At 42.2% G+C, this 22365-nt stretch overlaps 2 protein-coding genes across 3 annotated transcripts in view; one reads left to right on the forward strand and one right to left on the reverse strand.

Moving 5' to 3' along the window:
* Nucleotides 1-1082: 1082 nt before the first annotated feature.
* tmem178a (transmembrane protein 178a) lies at nt 1083-17288 on the reverse strand. The gene is made up of 4 exons (XM_064955171.1): nt 16450-17288; nt 5577-5690; nt 2912-3049; nt 1083-2114 (listed from the first exon to the last, which is right to left on the reverse strand). The coding sequence occupies exons 1-4, from the start codon at nt 16859-16861 to the stop codon at nt 1873-1875; spliced, it is 906 nt and encodes a 301-aa protein (XP_064811243.1). The 5' UTR covers nt 16862-17288; the 3' UTR covers nt 1083-1872.
* Nucleotides 17289-20586: 3298 nt separating this feature from the next.
* Nucleotides 20587-22365, forward strand: part of map4k3a (mitogen-activated protein kinase kinase kinase kinase 3a) — a 79855-nt gene continuing 78076 nt past the window's right edge. For both annotated transcript variants that reach the window (XM_064965337.1, XM_064965339.1), the window contains exon 1: nt 20587-20820. In XM_064965337.1, the coding sequence (XP_064821409.1) occupies nt 20725-20820 (96 nt within the window). In that variant the 5' untranslated portion in view covers nt 20587-20724. The remainder of the gene's footprint in view (nt 20821-22365) is intronic.

Raw genomic sequence — 22365 nt, forward strand, 5'->3', positions numbered from 1 at the left:
CCATCAGTCAGTGTGCTCCAATAGGACAAAATGGAAAGAGTCACTGTGTGCTACAATTTGAAATGATAGTGTATTGTTCAAATACCTGTATTGTGTATAATAATATATTTTACTCATCATCTGAATTTCATTTGTACATTGTACGCTGACGAATTTCAAGCAGAGCGACAGGCGATACTGTATTAGTTGACAAGTCACGAAGAAAAGGGTGATCTTTCACAATGTTGCATGCGGCAGAAATAGCACACAACACCCGTACTATGTTTTTACAGCAGCCAACTGCTTTACAATACTATTTCTGATGATTTGTCCTACACGTGTGCTGTATACGGATTATGAAACCGTTAAACTGACATATTTCTCAACGTGCTCACAACCTGCCATTGGACACAAATTGTTTAAAAAATGGTATGTCAAGTTAGAGTCAAATACTGTATGGAAAATATATATTTACCATCTAGTATTCTTTCTATTCAGCACTTCAAAAAGAACAGTTTTGAAATGTGTATCAGCAGTGCACAACCCAGGTATTTCAGCAGTGTGCACGACACTATAATCCCAAATTGTAGCACATAGGGATTATTTCCCCTTTGTCCTATTGGAGCACACTGGCTGATGGAGAATGATGATGTAGTATTTACAGGCACATCCATATGCTTTTACCTTCCAACATAAATAGATGTCAAATTGCTACATTTAGGTAAAAGAAATATAGACATTGTCAATGTTCAACAGTTATCAAACTATATACGTTAACTAGGCGGTACATACTTGTGGCTCAGTAGTTATCAGTTTTGAGCAGTTTGATTAAGTGATAGATAATTGCATTGTTAACAAATGACAATAAACTCATATCAAAAGTAAAGTGAATATTGCATTTTGAAAAGCAGACACTTAGATTGATTATGTAACCCCCCCAAAAAGTGATTTGGTGCAGTGAACATGTGACTTTTTTTGTTTGTTTTTCTCAGTCAATTGCAAATGTGAGTTTTGAAACAGGGACGATTGTGATGATCTGTTTTGATTTTTGTGCTTGTCGTGAAAATGTACCACATACTAGTGAAAATTGCACGAAAGTGATTGAAAAGAACAACAACTGAAAATAGTAGTTAAAATGACTACATGGTGAGCCGATCATTATCTGATGTATTGGTGACTAACCAAAATGTGCTCATGGTATTTAATGGAAAACAAAGATGTGAAACTCCAATGAATGCACAATCAAAGGTTCTGAACATAAGATAGGGGGCATTACACATGCTATCAGTTTAGAGTTTTGTACTTAAGAGTTTAGAAAATATATCACTTACATCTGAAAAAAAGGAGGGTTCTTGCTTTTAAAGTGATACTAGTAGTTTTATACAATGTCCATTTGATTCAATCTTACCAAACCACCCATAAGAATTCTGCCTTTTTCGTATATATGCTAATATATACACACATGTTTTATGTGTGTGGTATGCCTGTGTGGGTATTTGCATCGTTTCATGTTATTCACTCTCATATTGTTCTCCATATCTTGGAGAGAGAGAGAGACAGAGAGAGAGAGAGAGACTGTGTGTGTGCTTGTGTACACATGTGTAGGTCCATATGTATGTGTGAGTTTGCCTGTGTGCACATACAAACACACACATAACACATCATAACAGCTGCACCTTCCATAACACCTCGATAAAGGATGTCGAGAGTCTACAAAAAAGACCAAAAAGATTCCCATATCTTACTGTGGAAACTATTGTTTCATCTCTGGTTTCGTACAAATAAAACATCTCCTCTTATATTAGTCTTCAGTCAGCAACAAAATGTCCACACCAACAATTCATCCTCCAAATCTACAGGGGGCGCACAATTCTCTCACACTGCTCATAACGCTCATACCGAGGACTCCCGGGCGGTTTTGGAGTGCAGGGCCTTGGTTTGGCTGAAGAAGGGGTAGGTGGTGCAGAGGCAGCCCGATGCCACGGTAAGTCCCAGGCTGACCCAGGCGCAGAAGATGGACCAGCCGTAACCATGGTCCACGTCGCCGGGCAGTCCATAGATGAAGGGTGGGTTCCGGGAGAGGTCGTAGGAGACACTGGCGGCGTAGGTGCACAAGGAGATGGTGCAGAATATCCCTGGAGGGGACACATTTTTAGCTCCAAGATTTTTATCAAAGAGGTCATACAGGATTCAAATAACAACAAAGGACAGGCTAGACAGTTGAAGTAAGATCATGAGACATTTATAAGTTATATTCTTCAAGAATCAATGGCTATATATGATTCATTAAAACGTCTAAAAATGAATGTACCAATCCCGAATTGCCACTTTAATAACGATCTGCATGGCATGACAATTCATGAGTATAACATCAATAAATAAACAAAAAAACACAAGTTGTAAGGAAATCTAAAACTCAACTGAAATGAAAAATGAGCCGCCCTATTGTGTAATGTTATAAATATGTTAAAGGAATGTTTGCCTACAACCATTGAAGTAGTCTCCTGTTTGTAGCGATTAGCTATTATGAATGGTTATGGCATGTTTTATTATGCATATTAACACCTGTCTGTAAGGTTTTACGAATGCATCTGTATCCATTAGGCATTTACAAATTCTGCTAAAAAAAATAGCCTTTACTGTATGTGTTTGATGAACAGTTGTGAGGAAGATTTGGACGAGACAAAGAGAGGGAGAGGGAGAGAGCGAGCGAGAGAGAGAGCGAGATAGAGACAAAGGGGGAGAAAACTAAAGATAGAGGTATAGAGCTGTTGTAAAAGAGGCACAGAGAGACAAAAGTTGAAACCAACAATGAAAGGGAAAGAGAAGCACACACTCTCTCTATATCACTGTCTCTTTCTCTATATCTCTCTCTAACACACACACACACACATAGGAGAGGTAGGGTGTTGGTAGTTGGCAGGCTTTGTACCTGCCATGAGGAAGAGCAGGCCGGAGACGTGCTGGGTGAGGCTCTCCTCCCAAAAGAAGCCCACTGTGGCCACAATGCTGCCACACAGCAAAACGGCGGCCGCCATCCCAAGGAACCCTGCCGTGATTCGCCGCAGATCTGAGACACACACACACACACACACACATATAAACATAGCACATACACACAAGCAAGTACACAAAGATACAGACACCAGCATACACAAAAGTGAACACATAAGCACACACACACAGACAAACACAAAGCGTACACACACACAAGTGAAAACATTAGCACACACGCACAAACCAACATTTCCATGACAACCACCCCCTAGTAAACCCGCTCATACTACCCCTCAACAGTCTCCAAACAACCACGGGAAACATTTATTTTTATTAGGTAATACTTTGCATTTCGTCTCCCCTGTCCTACATTTGTTACAACCCTGTCATAAGAATGACATGACGCCTGTCATAACGTAAAATGGCCAGCAACGACTGTTAAAAATAGGTGAATTTTAATGATTTCCTTAATGCATCGTGACAGCATTGTGCCTTGTTTTTCAGTACACGCAAGCATTATGTCACTCAACACACAACAGTGTTATAGCGGGATATGTAGCAACATTATGACACATTGATCATAAATCACATATCCGACAGTATACCCCCCCCCCTCCCCCCCAAATGTAGGCCTACTCTGCATCTCATACATTTGTCAGATCGAGTTGCAGTTTCCTAACACAGGACCAAACCCTAACAGGAAAAACACTGGTAACGTCCCAAATAACACCCTATGCACTTAATAGGGAACAACTGTGCACGCAAAAGTAGTGCACTTAATAGGGAATAGGGTGCCATTTCGGATGCAAACACTGTCTAAAGGTGGCGGGCAGACAAAGAAAACCAATAACATTTTGACTTTGATGAATGTTCTTCCTCAGACTATTTGCGCTGTAATAATAAGACTGTGTGGAGTTCATATGTTTTTCTTTTACAAGCTGACATTTACTTCCTCAATGTGAACATTTTCTATAACCATGTAGTAATCCGATCATCAGGGGTCGGACACTGGAGTAGGAATGCTAGCTTCGAAAGGTTAGCTTAACATATTCAGCATGTGGGTACAGTATTAGCTTTATTACAGATCATGGTTATCTGAAGAGATCACTATGGTTGTCTGAAGGTTCTAAAGGTTCCACAGCATGAAGGCAAATGAATATGGGGCACTGGGATTTGGACTTCCACTGTTATTTCATTATTAAACCTAGACACAACAGACATATTCAGAACCTTTAGTCTACAGTACTGTACGAAGCACTGAAAAACAGACTTAAAAAACACACATACAAAACATGTAATTATTTATACAAAAAAAAACATAATACAAGGGATGGGAAGAGCAAGTAACAGTAAAACATTTCCCCAATAAATAATGGAGATAATATGGGTAGGGATACAATAATATTGTTTGAGCAAAGATGGTGGTAGAAATTTGCCCCAAATCCGTAAGATGAAAGTTAGGGTCGCTATGTTTTTTTTGCACCAACCACTATCTGGAAAAGCTCATCTTAAAGGACCCTAACACTACGCATGACAGATGTCAGACTATCCCACCGCAGACACCGACAAAGATCAGTTGTAGGGCACCTGGAATCAAACTTTTCACACCACACAAAGACCATCTAACCATTGTTCAAGAGACTTTTGGCTCAGACCAAACCGGAAATGAGCTATCATTTTCTACCTCTGGTTCGTTGGGCATTGCTGTCAGGACCCAGTTTCGAACCTGGGTCTCCGGAGTGAGAAACAGTCACTTAACCAACTGAGCCACGAATAGACAGCAGAACCCAGAAGATGAGGCAGACACAGCAGTACTTAAGACGGTGTATTTAATAAAGAAAAACTCCTAAAATAAAAAATGGCAAATCCAAAAGGTGGTAGGTAAAACACAAAAAAAAACAAAAAAGAAACTCACTAAAACTAAACAAAAACAAAAAACAGAATACTACAAGAACTTCACCCGGAATCGACAAGAGCACACAGAACACTAGGGCAGGGTGCCAACATACAAACACAGAGCACAGAACTGAGGGAAACAAAGGGTTTAAATACAATCAGGGGAAACGAGACACAGGTGCAAACAATAATGGGGATCAAGGGAAAAACACAGGGACAAAAAGCACAATGGGGACATCTACTGACAAAAACACGGAACAACCCTGGCCAAATCCTGACACATTGCTATGGAGGATATGAATGGGGAAAGAATGGGATTATAGGATAAACTCTGAAAATAAGATCTGAAGTAAACACATGCTTAGGAGATCTTATATGTTTTGTTCTATGAGATAATATCAGTCAGTTTACATGACCATTATGAATTCTAAAGTATTTATGTGCTATATGTGCTTGTTTTGATTACATAAATGCTTCAAAATTCACAGAGTGACGTTAGCTGAGGAAGATTATCTCATAGAATGAAATGTATAAGATCTCTTACAGTTCCCCATAGGTTCCCCATAGACTTTGGCCAATGAGCCATGTTGCAGTTAGCCTCCTTTAGTTCCTAAGAAAAGACACCATTACTATTTCTCTCTATAAAAAACAGCTAGCCATGCTAGCGGTTTTATTGCTGATGGTTCTAGGACTGCAATACATACGTAAGAGATGCCATTCATCTTGCTGAATGGTTCTCGTCAGGTTGAGCGGGATGTTTCGAAGCCGAATAGGCTGAGAGAAATGGTACTTGACAGTTGTGCATCGGTCCGCAATACCTGTAGAGAGAATGGATTACTAAAAAGGTCTACGTTTTAACATTAGCACGTATGACTTTTGTTATGTAAAATCGTTGCCCTACTTACAGGTCTTTACTTGAAGTTACCATAAGATGTATATGGCATAATGCCATATTATAATGGTTTATAATCATATACTGTATAAAAGTTTCATTTAAATTTAATCTCATAACAGCTTTATGTCAGCGATCGTTAACCTCGATGGGATCGGTGTCCCCCCCTCGGGATGGTTGAGCTAACATAGGCTAACGTAATTAGCATGAGGTTGTAAGTAACAAAAAAAATCCTGGGACATAGACATATCTGATATGTGAAGAAAGCTTAAATTCTTGTTAATCTAACTGCACTGTCCAATTTACAGTAGCTATTACAGTGAACAAATACCATGCTATTGTTTGACGAGAGTGCACAATTATGAACTTGAAAATGTATTAATAAACCAATTAGGCACATTTGGGCAGTCTTTATACAACATTTTGAACAGATAAGCAATGGTTCATTGGATCTGTCTAAAACTTTGCACATATGCTGCCATCTAGAAGCCAAAATCGAAATTGTGCCAGGGCTGGAATAATACATTATGGCCGTATCTTTTACCAGGTCTAATGTGTTACATTTTCCAACATTATTTTCACATTTCCACAAACTTCAAAGTGTTCTCTTTTTAATTATATCAAGAATTTGAATATCCTTGCTTCAGGTCCTGAGCTACAGGCAGTTAGATTTGGGTATGTAATTTTTGGTGAAAATTGAAAAAAGGGTTGGATCCTTTTGTGTCATAAACCAGGCATTGCATATTATACAGAGAATGCTTATAACAGTGTTATAAAATTGATGTGTCAGGTCACATTGTAAAGGGCAATACTCAATATTTCTCTTTACCATCATCAACTGCCTCAAACTGTGACATTTGAGCTCTTGTATTTCCATGCAATGGCTAACTTGGTTTGAAAATAGTAAACACTGTGACACTTACTTGGCTTTGAAGCAACCAATGGGTTGTCCAGTTTCCCTTACGCGCATGGCAGGCCTAGGTATACTGTAGAGTTGAATTGGTATAGTAACTATATGCAGGACAAATTAATTTAACTTGGCCTGTGCTGTTGCCTATTTTGTTATCTTTCCAAACTGGACAGGTTTAGACAGTTTTACATAGTGGGTTCTCAGTAACACTTTATAAGGTACCCTTTTTAATTTGTTTATAATGCATTTACAAATGATTAAATAACTGTTATAAGCCGTTTAGAAAAGGTATCTTTATAAAGGCTGCCTATAAAGTGTTACAAAGTTACCTTTGCTGATGTCACAGTGTCTCTAAAGGTGAGCTACAGTAAAATGTTGTCTCTTTCTTATATGAGAGTACAGTTGTCACCTGTGCTCCCTCTCCGGCCTCTAGGTCACCAGGCTGCTCGTTGTGGCGATCACCTGTCACCATTGTTACACGCACCTGCGCGTCATCAGACTCACCTGGACTCCATCACTTCCCTGATTACCTTCCCTGTATATGTCACTCCCTTTGGTTCCTTCCCCAGGCATCATTGTTTCTGTTCCAGTGTTTAGTCTGTGCGTTGTTTATTATTATGTTTATTTATTAAAACACTCACTCCCTGAACTTGCTTCCCGACTCCCAGCGCACATCGTTGCAGAATGACGCCTCACCTGAGGGAAGTATCAGGGAGTGTTTTTATTTTGTTTGGTGGGAATGACGTTGGGTCTGGGAGCCGCTACAGGCCTCCCCTGCCTCCGCCGGGTCGTCAGGCTCTCATGCCTCAGCCAGATCGCCAGGCTCCCCTGCTTCCACCGGCTCATCAGGCTCTCATGCCTCAGCCAGATAGCCAGTCTCCCCTGCCTCAGCCGGTCTGTCAGGGAAGGGGTACCTTCACATATGCTCTCTCCGGCGCTCTAGATTGCCCTGCTTCCGCTTCTCAACCGGACTGACTGGTTTCCTGCACTTCAGCAGAGGTGACCGGTCTGCTCCTGATCCCCGGGATCGTCATTTTTTCGTTATGGCGCACACTTGTCACCATCGTTACACGCACCTGTGCGTCATCAGACTCACCTGGACTCCATCACTTCCCTGATTACCTTCCCTGTATATGTCACTCCCTTTGGTTCCTTCCCCAGGCATCATTGTTTTTGTTTCAGTTTCATGTCTGTGTGCTGTTAGTGTTTCTAGTTTTGTATTATGTTTATTTTATTTTATTAAAACACTCCCTGAACTTGCTTCCCGACTCTCAGCGCACTCGTAGACGACCCATGAGTCCTATGTTGCTGGTGAGAAAGACTCTTTGAACTCCTGTCCTTATTTCCGGCTGAGCTCCCACAACTGGAAGTGGTGGGACATAATCTAAACAGTTTCCCATCAAATGAATCGCTGATGCTCTTTAAAACACTTTTTATTCAAAATCTTTACACACATTCAAAAGACATATCATAGGAATCATTGTAGATCAGTCTTGTGGTCCACATCTACATAATGCATGGGAACCGCAACCATTTCATACTTGGTAGAAATTATGAAACATCAACATGTGCATATTGAGCGGGCACTTTGAAGTGAGAGCTCACACCTGTGTTTGATCTCTCACTGTGAGCGTGAGGCCTGTGAGGCTGCGAACTGAATATCTGCATCTCACGCTCAGAGAGTTGGGAGGTTGTGTGTTTACTTACACTAGCCAACACTCCGTGCCTTTGCATAGATATGAGTAGCTCTGCTCGAAGTCCATGGTTGTGTCCCACATGGCACCCTATTCCCTATACACTCTTAGAAAAAAGGGTTCCAAAAGTGTTCTTCGATGGTCCCCATAGGAGCACCCTTTTTGGTTCCAGGAAAGAACCATAGACATTAAAATCAGTAGATAGTGATAGCGCTGACGTCATCCACGTATTCCTATGGAAAACTCCCGATTGCCACATGAATTCGGAAGTATTTTAATTTTAAGCTTGCCATATTGCTGAATGGTGCTGAATGGCCCCCCCCAAAAATTGCTGAGGATCATGGTGAAAGTGGCCGTAACTAGCAAAGGATCATGGTCGATGTAGTCGTTTTCATCCTGCCTGAGCGAGTCAACTGGGAGCCTCCTCGTAGCCTTCTAGCCGTAATTGGTCTGTGTCAGCACGTGGTCCTGTGTGACAACAAATGTAGAACGGATCCATATTTAATTAAATTTCTCGGTTTGTCAAATGAAATCAAATTGTATTGCTCACATACACATGGTTAGCAGATGTTAATGCGAGTGTAGCGAAATGCTTGTGCTTCTAGTTCCGACCGTGCAGTAATGAGTAATCTATCAATTTCACAACAACTACCTTATACACACAAGTGTAAAGGAATGAATAAGAATATGTACATATAAATATATAGATGAGTGATGGCCATGCGGTAGATGGTATAAAATACAGTATATACATATGAGATGAGTAATGTAGCATATGTAAATATTATATAAAGTGGCATTGTTTAAAGTGACTAGTGATACACTTATTACATCTAATTGTTTCATTATTAAAGTGGCTAGAGATTTGAGTCAGTATGTCACTTGGTCCCAGCTTTGATGCACCTGTACAAACCTCGCCTTCTGGATGATAGCGAGGGTGAACAGGCAGTGGCTCGGGTGATTGTTGTCCTTGATGATCTTTTTGGCCATCCTGTGACATTGGGTGCTGTAGGTGTCCTGGAGGGCAGGTAGTTTGCCCCCGGTGATGCGTTGTGCAGACCTCATTACCCTCTAGAGAGCCATATGGTTGTGGGCAGAGCAGTTGCCGTACCAGGCGGTGATACAGCCCGACAGGATGCTCTCGATTGTGGATCTGTAAAGGTTTGTGAGTGGTTTCGGTGACATGCCAAATGTATTCAGCCTCCTGAGGTTGGAGAGGCGCTGTTGCGCCTTCTTCACCACGCTGTCTGTGTGGGTGGACCATTTACGCCAAGGAACTTAAAACTTTCCACCTTCTCCACTACTGTCCCGTCGATGTGGATAGGGGGGGTTCTCTGCTGTGTCCTGAAGTCCATGATCATCTCCTTTGTTTTGTTGACATTGAGTGTGAGGTTATTTTCCTGACACCACACTCCGAGGGCCCTTAACTCCTCCCTGTAGGCCATCTCATCGTTGTTGGTAATCAAGCCTACCACTGTAGAGGCGTGCATGGCCATGCAGTCATGGGTGAACAGGGAGTACTGGAGAAGGCTGAGAACGCACCCTTGTGGGGCCCCAATGTTGAGGATCAGCGGGGTGGAGATGTTGTTTCCTACCCTCACCACCTGTGGGCGGTCCATCAGAAAGTCCAGGACCCAGTTGCACAGGGCGGGGTCGAGACCCAGGGTTTCGAGCTTAACTTCTCTGGGATATGTGGGACGCCCACCTGGCCAAAAGCCAGGGGAAATGCAGAGCGCCAAATTCAAATAAATTACTATAAAAATCAAAAACTTACATTAAATCACACATGCAAGATAGAAAATTAAAGCTACACTTGTTGTGAATCCAGCCAACATGTCAGATTTCAAAAAGGCTTTTCGGCGAAAGCAAGCAATGCTATTATCTGAGGGTAGCACCTCTGTAAACAAAGATAGAAACCATATTTCAACCCTGCAGGCGCGACACAAAACATAGAAAAAAAATAGAATTGATGCCTTACCTTTGACAAGCTTCTTTTGTTGGTACTCCAATATGTCCCAGAAACATCACAAATGGTCCTTTTATTTGATTAATTCCGTCGATATATATCCAAAATGTCCATTTATTTGGTGTGTTTGATCCAGAAAAACACTGGTTCTAACTTGCTCAACGTGACTACAAAATATCTCAAAAGTTACCTGTAAACTTTGCCAAAACATTTCAAACTACATTTGTAATACAACTTAGGTATTTTTTCAACGTAAATAATCGATACAATTGAAGATGGGATGATATGTGTTCAATACAGGAAGAAAACAAACTGAAGCATGCTTTCTGGTCACACGCCTCTATCTAACAGTACACTTCAAGTGACCCTCGTTCAAGACGGCCGTACTTGTTCATTATTCAAAGGAATAACCTCAACCCATTTCTAAAGACTGTTGACATCCAGTGGAAGTGATAGGAACTGCAAGAAGGTCACTTAGAAATCTGGATTCCCAATGAAAAGCCATTGAAAAGAGAGTGACCTTAAAAAAATCAGAATGGTTTGTCCTCAGGGTTTCGTCTGCTAAATAAGTTCTGTTATACTCACAGACATGATTCAAACAGTTTTAGAAACTTCAGAGTGTTTTCTATCCAAATATACTAATAATATGCATATCTTATCTTCTGGGGATGAGTAGCAGGCAGTTGAATTTGTGCATGCATTTCATACGGACCTGAAAATACTGCCCCCTGTCACCAAGAAGTTAATGACGAGTTTGGAGGGAACTATGGTGTTAAATGCTGAGCTCTAATCGATGAACAGCATTCTTACATAGGTATTCCTCTTGTCCAGATGGGTTAGGGCAGTGTGCAGTGTGATTGCAATTGCGTCATCTTTGGACATATTGGGGCGGTAAGCAAATTGGAGTGGGTCTAGGGTGTCAGGTAGGGTGGAGGTGATATGATCATTGACTAGTCTCTCAAAGCACTTCATGATGACAGAAGTGAGTGCTACGCGGCGATAGTCGTGTAGCTCAGTTACCTTAGTTTTCTTACAAACAGGAAAAATGGTGGCCCTCTTGAAGCATGTGGGAACAGCAGCCTGGGATAGGGATTGATTGAATATGTCCGTAAACACATCACCCAGCTGGTCTGCACATGCTCTGAGGACGCGGCTAGGGATGCTGTCTGGGCCGGCAGCCTTGCAAGGGTTAACACGTTTAAATGTTTTACTCACGCTGGCCGCAGTGAAGGAGAGCCCGCAGGTTTTGTTAGCGGGCCATGTCAAGTGGCACTGAATTGTTTTCAAAGCGAGCAAAGAAGTTGTTTATTTTGTCTTGGAGGAAGACGTCGGTGTCAGCGACGCGGCTAGTTTTCTTTTTGTAATCCGTTGATTGGACTGTAGACCCTGCCACATACGTCTCGTGTCTGAGCCGTTGAATTGCGACTTTACTTTGTCTCTATACTGATGCTTAGCTTGTTTGATTGCCTTGCGAAGGGAGGAGCTACACTGTTTGTATTCGGTCATGTTTCTGGTTGCCTTGCCATGATTAAAAGCAGTGGTTCACGCTTTCAGTTTTGCGCGAATGCTGCCATCAATCCACGGTTTCTGGTTGGGGAAGGTTTTAACAGTCACCGTGGGTACAACATCACTGATGCACTTGCTAATAAACTTGCTCACTGAATCAGCGTATACATTAATGTTGTTGTCTGAGGCTATCCGGAACATATCCCAATCCCTGTGATCGAAGCAAACTTCGAACCAGCGTTGAACAGACCTGAGCACGGGCATTTCCTGTTTTAGTTTCTGTCTGTAGGCTGGGAGAAACAAAATGGAGTCGTGGTCAGATTTCCCGAAAGGAGGGCGAGGGAGGGCTTTGTATGCATCACAGTAGTTAGAGTAGCAATGATCCAGAATGCTGCCAGTCCGGGTCGCGCATTCGATATGCTGATAAAATTTAGGGTGCCTTGTTTTCAGATTAGCTTTGATAAAATCCCCAGCTACAATAAATACAGCCTCTGGATATATGGTTTCCAGTTTACATAGAGTCCAATGAAGTTATTTCAGGGCCATCGAGGTGTCTGCTTGGGGGGAGTGGGGGATATACACGGCTGTGACTATAATCGAAGAGAATTCTCTTGGTAGATAATGCGGTCGGCATTTGATTGTAAGGAATTCTAGGTCAGGTGAACAAAAGGACTTGAGTTCTTGTATGTTGTTGTGATCACACCACGACTCGTTAATCATAAGGCATACACCCCTGCCCTTCTTCTTACCAGAGAGATGCTTGTTTCTGTCGGCGTGATGCGTGAAGAAACCGGGTGGCTGTATCGACTCTGATAACATATCCCGAGTGAGCCATGTTTCCGTGAAACAGAGAATGTTACATTCTCTGATGTCTCTCTGGAAGGCAACCCTTGCTCGAATTTCATCTTCCTTGTTGTCAAGAGACTGGACATTGGCGAGTAGTATACTCGGGAGCGGTAAGCGATGTGCCCGTCTACGGAGCCTGACCAGAAGACCGCGCCGTCTGCCCCTTCTGCGGCGCCGTTGTTTTGGTTTGCCTACTGGGATCCGATCCATTGTCCTGGGTGGTGGTCCAAACTGAGGATCTGCTTCGAGAAAGTCGTATTCCTGGTTGTAATGCTGGTAGGTTGACGTTGCTCTTATATCCAATAGATTTACAGACAAGGGCTTTTGACACCACTAGGTTGCTACGCAGTAGCCAACCAGCAGAGTGTGTGACTTCACACTCCACACCGGACACCGGGAGCCTGTGTAGAACCCTTTTTGGTTCCAGGTAGAACCTTTTTGGGTTCCCTTTTTGGTTCTACCTGGAACCAAAAAGGGTTCTTCAAAGGTTTCTCCTATGGGGACAGCCGAAAAACCCTTTTAGGTTCTAGATCGCACCTCCGAAGAAAAATCCATATCTCAGACTGGCCAGTAAAAATAAAATATTAAGATGGGCAAAAGAACACAGACACTGGACAGAGAAACTGCCTAGGCGACCAGCATCCCGGAGTTGCCTCTTCACTGTTGACATTGAGACTGTTTTTTTGCGGGTACTATTTAATGAAGCTGCCAGTTGAGGACTTGTGAGCTGTCTGTTTCTCAAACTAGACACTCTAAAGTACTTGTCCTCTTGCTCAGCTGTGCACTGGGGCCTCCCACTCCTCTTTCTATTCTGGTTAGTGCCAGTTTGCGCTGTTCTGTGAGGTGAGTAGTACACTGCGTTGTATGAGATCTTCATTTTCTTGGCAAAATCTCACATGGAATAGCCTTCATTTCTCAGAACAAGAATAGACTGATGAGTTTCAGAAGAAAGTTACTTGTTTCTGGCCATTTTGAGCCAGTAATTGAACCCACAAATGCACAGGAATGATGGTTGCTGATAATGGGCCACTGTATGCCTACATAGATATTACATAAAAAATCTGCTGTTTCCAGCTACAATAGTCATTTAAAGCATTAACAATGTCTACACTGTATTTCCGATCAATTTGATGTTATTTTAATGGACAAACAAATTGCTTTTCTTTTAAAAATAAGGACATTTCTAAGTGACCGCAAACTTTTGAATGGTAGTGTAAGTATTCAGCCCCTTTGCTATGAGACTCAAAATTTTGCTGAGGTGCATCCTGTTTCCATTGACCATCCTTGAGATGTATCTACGACTTGACTGAAGCCCACCTGTGGTAAATTCAATAACTGGACATGATTTGGAAAGTTACACACCTGTCTATATAAGGTCCTGCAGTTGACAGTGCATGTCAGATCAAAAACCAAGCCATGAGGTTAAAGGGATTGTCTGTAGAGGTCCAAGACCGGATTGTGTCGATGCACAGATCTGGGAAAGGTTACACAAAAACATTCTGCAGCATTGAAGGTTCCCAAGAACACAGTGGCCTCCATCATTCTTAAATGGAAGAAGTTTGGAACCACCAAGACTCTTCCTAGAGCTGGCCGCCTAGCCAAACTGAGCAATCGGGGGAGAAGGGCCTTAGTCAGCATGGTGACCAAGAACCCTGATGGTCACTCTGACAGAGCTCCAGAGTTCCTGTCTGGAGATGGGAGAACCTTCCAGAAGGACAATCATCTCTGCAGCACTCCACCAATCAGGCCTTTATGGTAGAGTGGCCAGATGGAAGCCACTCCTCAGTAAAAGGCACATGATAGCCCGCTTGAAGTTTGCCAAAAAGGCACCTAAAGGACTCTCAGACCATGAGAAACAAGATTCTCTGGTCTGATGAAACCAAGATTGAACTCTTTGGCCTGAATGCCAGGCGTCACATCTGGAGGAAACCTGGTACAGTCCCTATGGTGACGCATGGTGGTGGCAGCATCATGCTGTGGGGATGTTTTTCAGTGGCAGGGACTGGGAGACTAGTCAGGATCGAGGGAAAAATGAGCAAAGCAAAGTACAGAGAGATCCTTGATGAAAACCTGCTCCATAGCACTCAGGACCTCAGACTGGGGTGAAGGTTTATATTCCAACAAGACAACGACCCTAAGCACACAGTCAAGACAACGCAGGAGTGATTTGTCGTTATGGGGTATTGTGTGTAGATTGATGAGGGGAAAAAACTCTTTCATTTTAAAATAAGGCTGCAACAAATTTTTTTGTTAAAGGTCAAGGGGTTTGAATACTTTCCTAATGCACTGTATATATGGGTATATGTAGAACCCTTCATGCCTTCCAAAGAATCCTTCTTGCCTTCCAATCATCAAATGACCCTTTCTTCCAAAAACGGCTCTTAGGATATTAAAAGTTCTAGGTTAGAAACCTTCGCCTTACAAAGAATCATGTCTTCCAAAAAGGGTTCTTCTGATCAAAACGGTTCTTGGTAGAACCCTAACCTTCCGCAAAGAACACTTTTGGAATGCTATTTTCTAAGAGTGTATGGGCACAATTCTTCACAGGTTGAAGCAGGTATCAAATTAAATCCACATTGACAGAAATCAAACGGTAGGTGTTGAAGCTCGAGGTCCTTCACATGACACCTCAGCTGTTTTAAATGCAAGGTGGCAAGTGAGTTCCGGTGACATTTAACCGCTGGCTTAATCAGGGCGACATTAATCTTGATGGACTGGACACCGCGCTGAAAAGTTATAATTTCATCCCGATCGACTTTTTGAGTTTCAACCTTAAAAAGACTTTGTAGGAACTTGAACTTCAGCACATTGGGCATGAATTCAGTTATAGAAAATGTTTTATTCTGGCGTTTCCCTGAAGGAGATCCCTTTATGGTTGTAGGTAGAACACTTTCAATCAAATAAACCTTTTAGATCCCTTTTTTCCATAGAGAAGGTTCTTAAGAACCCTGTAGGATTCCATGTTGAACACTTTTCCCTGTAGAATAAAAAATGGCTTCAAAGGGGGTTCTTTGTGGGTTAAAAAAAAGGTGATATCTAAAACCTAAAAGGGTTCTTAGGCTGTCCCTTCCAGGTAGAACTCTTTTGCTTTCAAGTAAAACCATTTCTGGTTCCATGTAAAACCCTTTCCACAGAGGGTTTAACATGGAACCCAAAATGGTTCTTCCTGGAACCAAAAAGGGTTTAACTGGAATCAAAAAGTCTTCTCCTATGGCTACAGACAAATAACCCTTTGGAATATTTTTTTCTAAGTGTAGTCAATCAACACTTTAGCTTTTGTAGCCCTATAGATGGCTCTATTGACAATTTGACTGGGATAACAACATAAACAAACATTTCCAAGGCCTGTCTACAACGATTACCACTGTGGGAGAATGAGAGGGAAAAAAATTTAAAAATGTAACTCATAAATTAGCCTATTAATAACCTAAATCATTAGGCTATAATTTCCCAGCACCCTCATCATGATGCGACAATTATAGAAATCATAATAGCCTACTAAAGCAAGCATTGGTAATGAGTTTGAAATAGCAATTAATGTTCCTGGGAATTAGTTTGGGCGTGTATAATCATGAGCCCTTGTGTATGAGCCGTCATAAACCTTGTTTTGACGCAATGCACGTATGCAGAATCATCACCGCAGATGGAGCTACCTCGATTAAAGGGATGCAAACAGTCATTGCCTATAGTCACGGATTACTGACAGCAAATTTGACAACTGTTTTCTTTTCTCCCACTTTTTAGTGTGCACATTAAAACTTACCCTTTGATATGAGTTTATCGATATCCCGGTCCATGCCTTGAAAGTAGCATTTTCTCCAGAGTCCAGAATATGTGGAGAACAACGGACGCCCACATTCCGTCTCAAGAATCCCCATCCCCAGTATTGCCCTCCAGTTCTCAAGTAATTCCTCCTCTCTACTCCCGACGTGAATCGGCTTCATAAGCGCCACGTTCCGTTTGGAGTTGCCGTTGTCCACAAGAGGCAAGTGGTATATAGGCATCTCCCTGTTTTTCTGGTCGTTAGAATCCGACCCATACTTGTCGCAGTTCTCCTTATGCCTTCTGGTGTCTGTCTCGTACCAATGGTCGGTGAAAATAGCAGTGACCAACAAGAGTAAAGAGATAACGCTCATGGACAAGCTAAGAGCCGTTGCAAGAGCTTGCTTCTCCATGGTTTGAACATCAGCGCTCGGCGCTATGCGCACAGTTTAGACGTGTTGACAGTCGGACGCCCTTCTTCCAGCACCTGCTATTCCAGTTACTACGCATTTTTACGCATCCTCTGACCTGCGAACATGGTCCACAGTCGAGAGCGCATTGGCTGCTTCCCACCCGCGGGTTGCTGAAAATGGAAGATACAACAACACAGGTGGATCCGTACGGTGTCCGCAAGCGTGCTGGGTGTGGGCTAAACTCCGCACTTGCCTCTCTGTGCTCGGGATTACTTATGTTTACCTGCAGAAACCACACCACCCCTATCGCTCTTTCCCTCTCCTCAGCACCTGGGCTTGTCCTCTTCGTTAGTGACACAGTCGGGTAAAACTGAGGGCTCCTCCTATTCGCATGGAGAGGAAAATGACCATCTCCCGGAGGCGACATACAGCGTGTGTGGGGGAATGTCAAGGTTGTCCTACTCTTTCACAGTCAGTAATAAAGATGGGTGTGTCTATAAGAGAAAATAATGGTTCCCTGTAACTTAACCCTTGCACCCTCAGTTTGATAAAATATCCATTCCCCCAATACACCAAATACACAATTTGACAATTTGAATGTGTAAAACTTAAACTCTCTCTCTCTCTCTCTCTCTCTCTCTCTCTCTCTCAGATGCAGACATATACACATGCATATGAAACAGGCCAAAACGTTTGTCCATCTACCTACCCCTAAATTAAAGTAATACTAAAAAGAAACCTTGAATCTCCTTTTTGAGTGCGGACCAGCTACAATGTTGGAATTCTATTACATTTTGGTCGACACACCTGTTCTGAGCACAGTGGTCACACAAACGATGAATGATATGAGCTATTACTGCAGTACTCTCTCTCTTTCTTACACACATACACACTACCAAACAATTGACTCCCACTCAAAATCCTATTTTCACTAACCTCTAAACCTAACCGCTAACCCTAACCCCTAAACCAGACCCAAACTCCTAACGCTAATCTTACCCCCTAACCCTAATTCTAACCCTAACCCTAATTCTAACCCTAAACCTAACTCCTAAACCTAAAATAGCCTTTTTCCTTTTGGGGAAGGATGGCAAAAAGTCCCAAATTTTCCTTGTTTTACTATCCTTGTGAGGAGTTCTGGTCTCCACAAGGATAGTAAAACCAAACACACCCACACAATGGCCATATCAAAGTGAACTATGAACAGAGTTCATGAACTGTACATACAGCTTTCAGGGGACATATACAAAATGTCAGGATTTTCAACAAATGATAAATAGCCATTTCAGCATCATGCTATTGCAATTCTATTCTGTCACAGTATCAAAGTCTGAATTGAGCTCAAAGTGATGAAATAATTGACACAAAGCGAGCATTGCTGAAATGGATTTGTGGGTGTTTATTTGGCTTGTTTGATCTGCGCCTTTGCCAGCTCTAATAATGGCCCATTAAAATAGAGCCTGGATGTGTGCCTGGCATGACAAAAATTGCATAAATAAACATGTAAATGGTGATAACAAAGATTGCAATCTGTACTGGTGGAGTGAACATGGGAAAAAACATTAAGCAATTAAATTGGAACATTTGCTAGGTTGACCAAATTGGTACAAATAACAAATCAAATCAAATATTATTTGTCACATGCGCCAAATATAACAGACCTCAGAGTGAAATGCTACTTACAACCCTTAACCAACAATGCAGTTTTACAAATAATTAAAGAGCAACAATAAAATAACAGTAACAAGGCTATATACAGGGGGTACCGATACAGCGTCAATGTGCGGGGGCACAGGTTAGTTGAGGTATTTGAGGTAATATGTACATGTAGGTAAAAGTAAAGTGAGGGGGAGGGAGGGGTCAATGCAAATAGTCCAGGTAGCCATTTGATGAGCTGTTCAGGAGTCTTATGGCTTGGGGGTAGAAGCTTTTAAGAAGCCTTTTGGACATAGACTTGGCACTCCAGTACCACTTGCCGTGCGGTAGCAGAGAGAACAGTCTATGACTAGGCTGGCTGGAGTCTTTGGCAATTTTTAGGGCCTTCCTCTGACACCGCCTGCTATAGAGGTCCTGGATGGCTGAAAGGTTGGCCCCAGTGATGTACTGGGTCGTACGCACTACCCACTGTAGTGCCTTGCGGTCAGAGGCCGAGCAGTAGCCATACAAGGCGGTGATGCGACCAGTCACGATTCTCTCGATGGTGTAGCTGTAGAACATTTTGAGGATCTGAGGACCCATGCCAAATGAGGGAAGGAGAGGTTGTTATCCTGGCACCACACTGCCAGGTCTCTGACCTCCTCCCTATAGGCTGTCTCATCGTTGCCAGTGATCAGGCCTACCACTGTTGTGTCATTGGCAAACTTAATGATGGTGTTGGAGTTGTGCTTGGCCATGCAGTTGTGGGTGAACAGGGAGTTGGGAGGGGGCTGAGCACGCACTCCTGAGGGGCCCCTGTGTTGTTGATCAGTGTGGCAGATGTGTTGTTACCTACCCTTACCACCTGGGGGTGGCCTGTCAGGAAGTCCAGGATCCAGTTGCAGAGTGAATAGCATTCTCACATTGATGTTCTTTTTATCCGGGTCTGTAGTCATTTAGGCAGGTTACATTGGTGTTCTTAGGCACAGGGTCTGCTTGAAACATGTTGGTATTACAGACTCGGTCATGCTAACGTCCTTGTATTCTGTTTGGTCTGGTGCCTTGTGAATGTTGACTTGTTTAAAGGTATTACTCACCTTGGTTATGGGGGGCGTGATCAAACAGTCGTCCGGATCAGCTGGTGCTCTCATGCATGCTTCAGTGTTGGAAAAGGTTACAGTGTGTGGGTGATTGTCTTTGTTGAATACATTTTTTTGTGCTGTGCATTCCTATTTTCAGATTAGTATAGGCCTAGGGAGTAGGGACAGATCCATCTAGTGACACCTGTTTTCTCTGGAGGATATTACACAAAGGCAGGACATAAAGGGAAATTAAGAATAAGAGTGATGTGTGATATGGTCAAATGTAATAACGCATTGGCTTTGTATTAGTCCTTTTTCGATCATTCAGTAATATGGACTTTTTAATAGTACTGTACAATAATACATTCAATCAAATAGTATGTTATAAATAATACATGTATTGCAAACTTTCCACATGCACAAATGCCTAGTAATTCTGGCTCACAAGACAATAGATTATAATAAATTCACACAATATGATTGACTGTATGGTTATTTTTTTGTGTGCTTTCCAGTTCTACTGAAAAGCAATACAATGTATCAATATAGTAGCCTAATGCAGCATATGATCTATTATACCATAATTATTGATTGATATAATCAAACTCATAAGATTGTTTTTCCAAGTTTATGATCTTATTTTCCTAATTCTCAAACTCTATGCTATTCTACTCTATTGCACTCTGGATATTTGTGAGAATGAGAAGAAAGGATCCAGCTGTAAACAAGTAGAGAATTACTAGGGTATTCATGATCCTCGTGTCAAAGACATTTCTGTAGGATACACAAAACCAAACTAGTCGCTCCTAAACTCTGGTTCCAGATCAGTTTAGCGTTTCACCCCCAACGAGTGAGAATTTGTGGACGCTAAACTGATCCTAGATCTGTGTCCAGGGGTAGAATTCTACCAGAGACCCCAGCCAGCCAGCGACCCACCCTCTTGTCACCCATTCCTTGCATTCCCCTCTTGGACAAGCTGGCTGCGGCGCACGCGCAGTGCTCAGAGGAGGCCATGTTAAAGTTACAGTGAAGTCAGGCTGTGATATTTTCTGACGACGTGTGTTTATATTGTATTTTTTTTCGTTATATGTGGTGTCAGTGTTACAACAAATATAGCGACTGGATAACTAAACCGGGGACCTAAAAATGGCTTCCACTTTCGACCTTTCAAGGCGAAATCCGCAAGAGGATTTCGAGCTAATACAGAGAATTGGGAGCGGGACCTACGGAGATGTATACAAGGTAAAAGGGATTTTAGCTATACATTGTCCTCATTTTTGATAAACCATTGATATGCTACCAATAAAGACATTGTTATTAGTAACCTGACTACAATGTAGGAACTTGGAGTAGCCTTCAGGAGTTTAGTCAGTCGGGAAATAACAGTGGTTGTTGAGATAGTAACTACTGTATTTCCAAGCTGTTAGCATGTTTACCAACTCTCTACAGATGTGTTCCAATTCACAAAGCCTACTACATCCGTAAGGAATTCTACCTATTAGTGTAAAACATGTATACGTATCCCGGTCAAATTCCACGAACGATATTGTTATAATGTTTCAAATTACTTTCACAGTGTTGTCATCGCTATCCTTAGCACAATAGTGGACTAAAGTAGCCTAACATTATTCCTTATAGTCATAGGACCTTACATGTTCTGTTACTTCTTCTATGGTATATTGGCGATCGCACAATGTAATGCGCATCCCGCCACCTACTGTACGGGATGGAAACAGGATTCCCCCACAAAAATAAATAAACTAAACTAAATCAAAAACTTTTCTGATAAAAAATAAATAAAACAGATCTGATCGCTACACAGGCTCAAGGGGAAAGTGGGAGGACGGGTCTTCCGTAGTCAGTACCCCCTGCAAGTCTTCTGATGTAAAATCCTCAAGTCCCAATAACTTTTCTGCCGCAGCCACAATAATGTCCAATTTCTTAGACTTCTTTGAGACTTGTGCATAGAGTTTATAACTGTGGCAATGAATGCCATAAAATCCACCTTTTTTAACTCACAGGGTATCTTTTGACTGGCAGCAAACATTTATTACAGGCTGTGGTCGGTCCACTACCATCTCTTCACGAGCATCACTTGTTTTCTCAAACTTTTTAATCTCTTCCGCATAGGCGATTTGATTGACCGCTCTCACTTTTGCTACCTCATGATTCCCCCCCCCCCCCCACACACACACACACACAATTGAACATCAACGTTTTTCTAGACACCATTCTTCAGTATATTCTGTCTGTCTGCACCTCACTTGAAACATGGCTAAATCCTTTACAATTCTTACACTGCAATGGTTTGGGGAAGAAAGCTCTTACAGTGTATCTTACATAACCAAACTTCACATGCATAGGTATTTGCTCTGTATCAAAAAACAACAGGACCGACATACTTTCTTATTTTTCTCTATTCACCCAACGGTTCAGACGCCGGACACCAATCACACCAGGTTTTCTCTTCGGGTATTCAACCTGAACATCTGTCATCACCCCTGAGATGATTCCTTTGACAGGTGATCTACTCCAAAGTTCAAAACTTCTGTTGTCCGGATTCTTCTGAGGCTCACTGCAATCTTCCTCTCTTCTTCAGAAATACAATTAAATCAAAATAAGACCACTCCTGTTCACTCTGACAAACTCCACTTTTCACAGTGCGTACTTCACCATTTTCGACACCTCAAATGGGTCTCCTGCATAGGCATCCTTACTCAACAAACGCATCTCAACAACAAGCGATTCATTATCATTCATATACGTATCCTCCACTCCAATTTTAGA

This window comes from Oncorhynchus masou, chromosome 5 (genome assembly GCF_036934945.1).
Source record: "Oncorhynchus masou masou isolate Uvic2021 chromosome 5, UVic_Omas_1.1, whole genome shotgun sequence".
Classification (NCBI taxonomy): Eukaryota; Metazoa; Chordata; class Actinopteri; order Salmoniformes; family Salmonidae; genus Oncorhynchus; species Oncorhynchus masou.

Excerpts from the sequence above, each read along its gene's own strand:
- tmem178a (XM_064955171.1), bottom strand. The coding sequence starts at position 16,861 with ATGGAGAAGCAAGCTCTTGCAACGGCTCTTAGCTTGTCCATGAGCGTT. Across the intron at positions 3,050-5,576 it reads AGATGAATGGCATCTCTTAC|ATCTGCGGCGAATCACGGCA; the intron begins GTATGTATTGCA and ends TGTGTGTCTCAG. Across the intron at positions 2,115-2,911 it reads CCTGCTCTTCCTCATGGCAG|GGATATTCTGCACCATCTCC; the intron begins GTACAAAGCCTG and ends TGTCCCCTCCAG.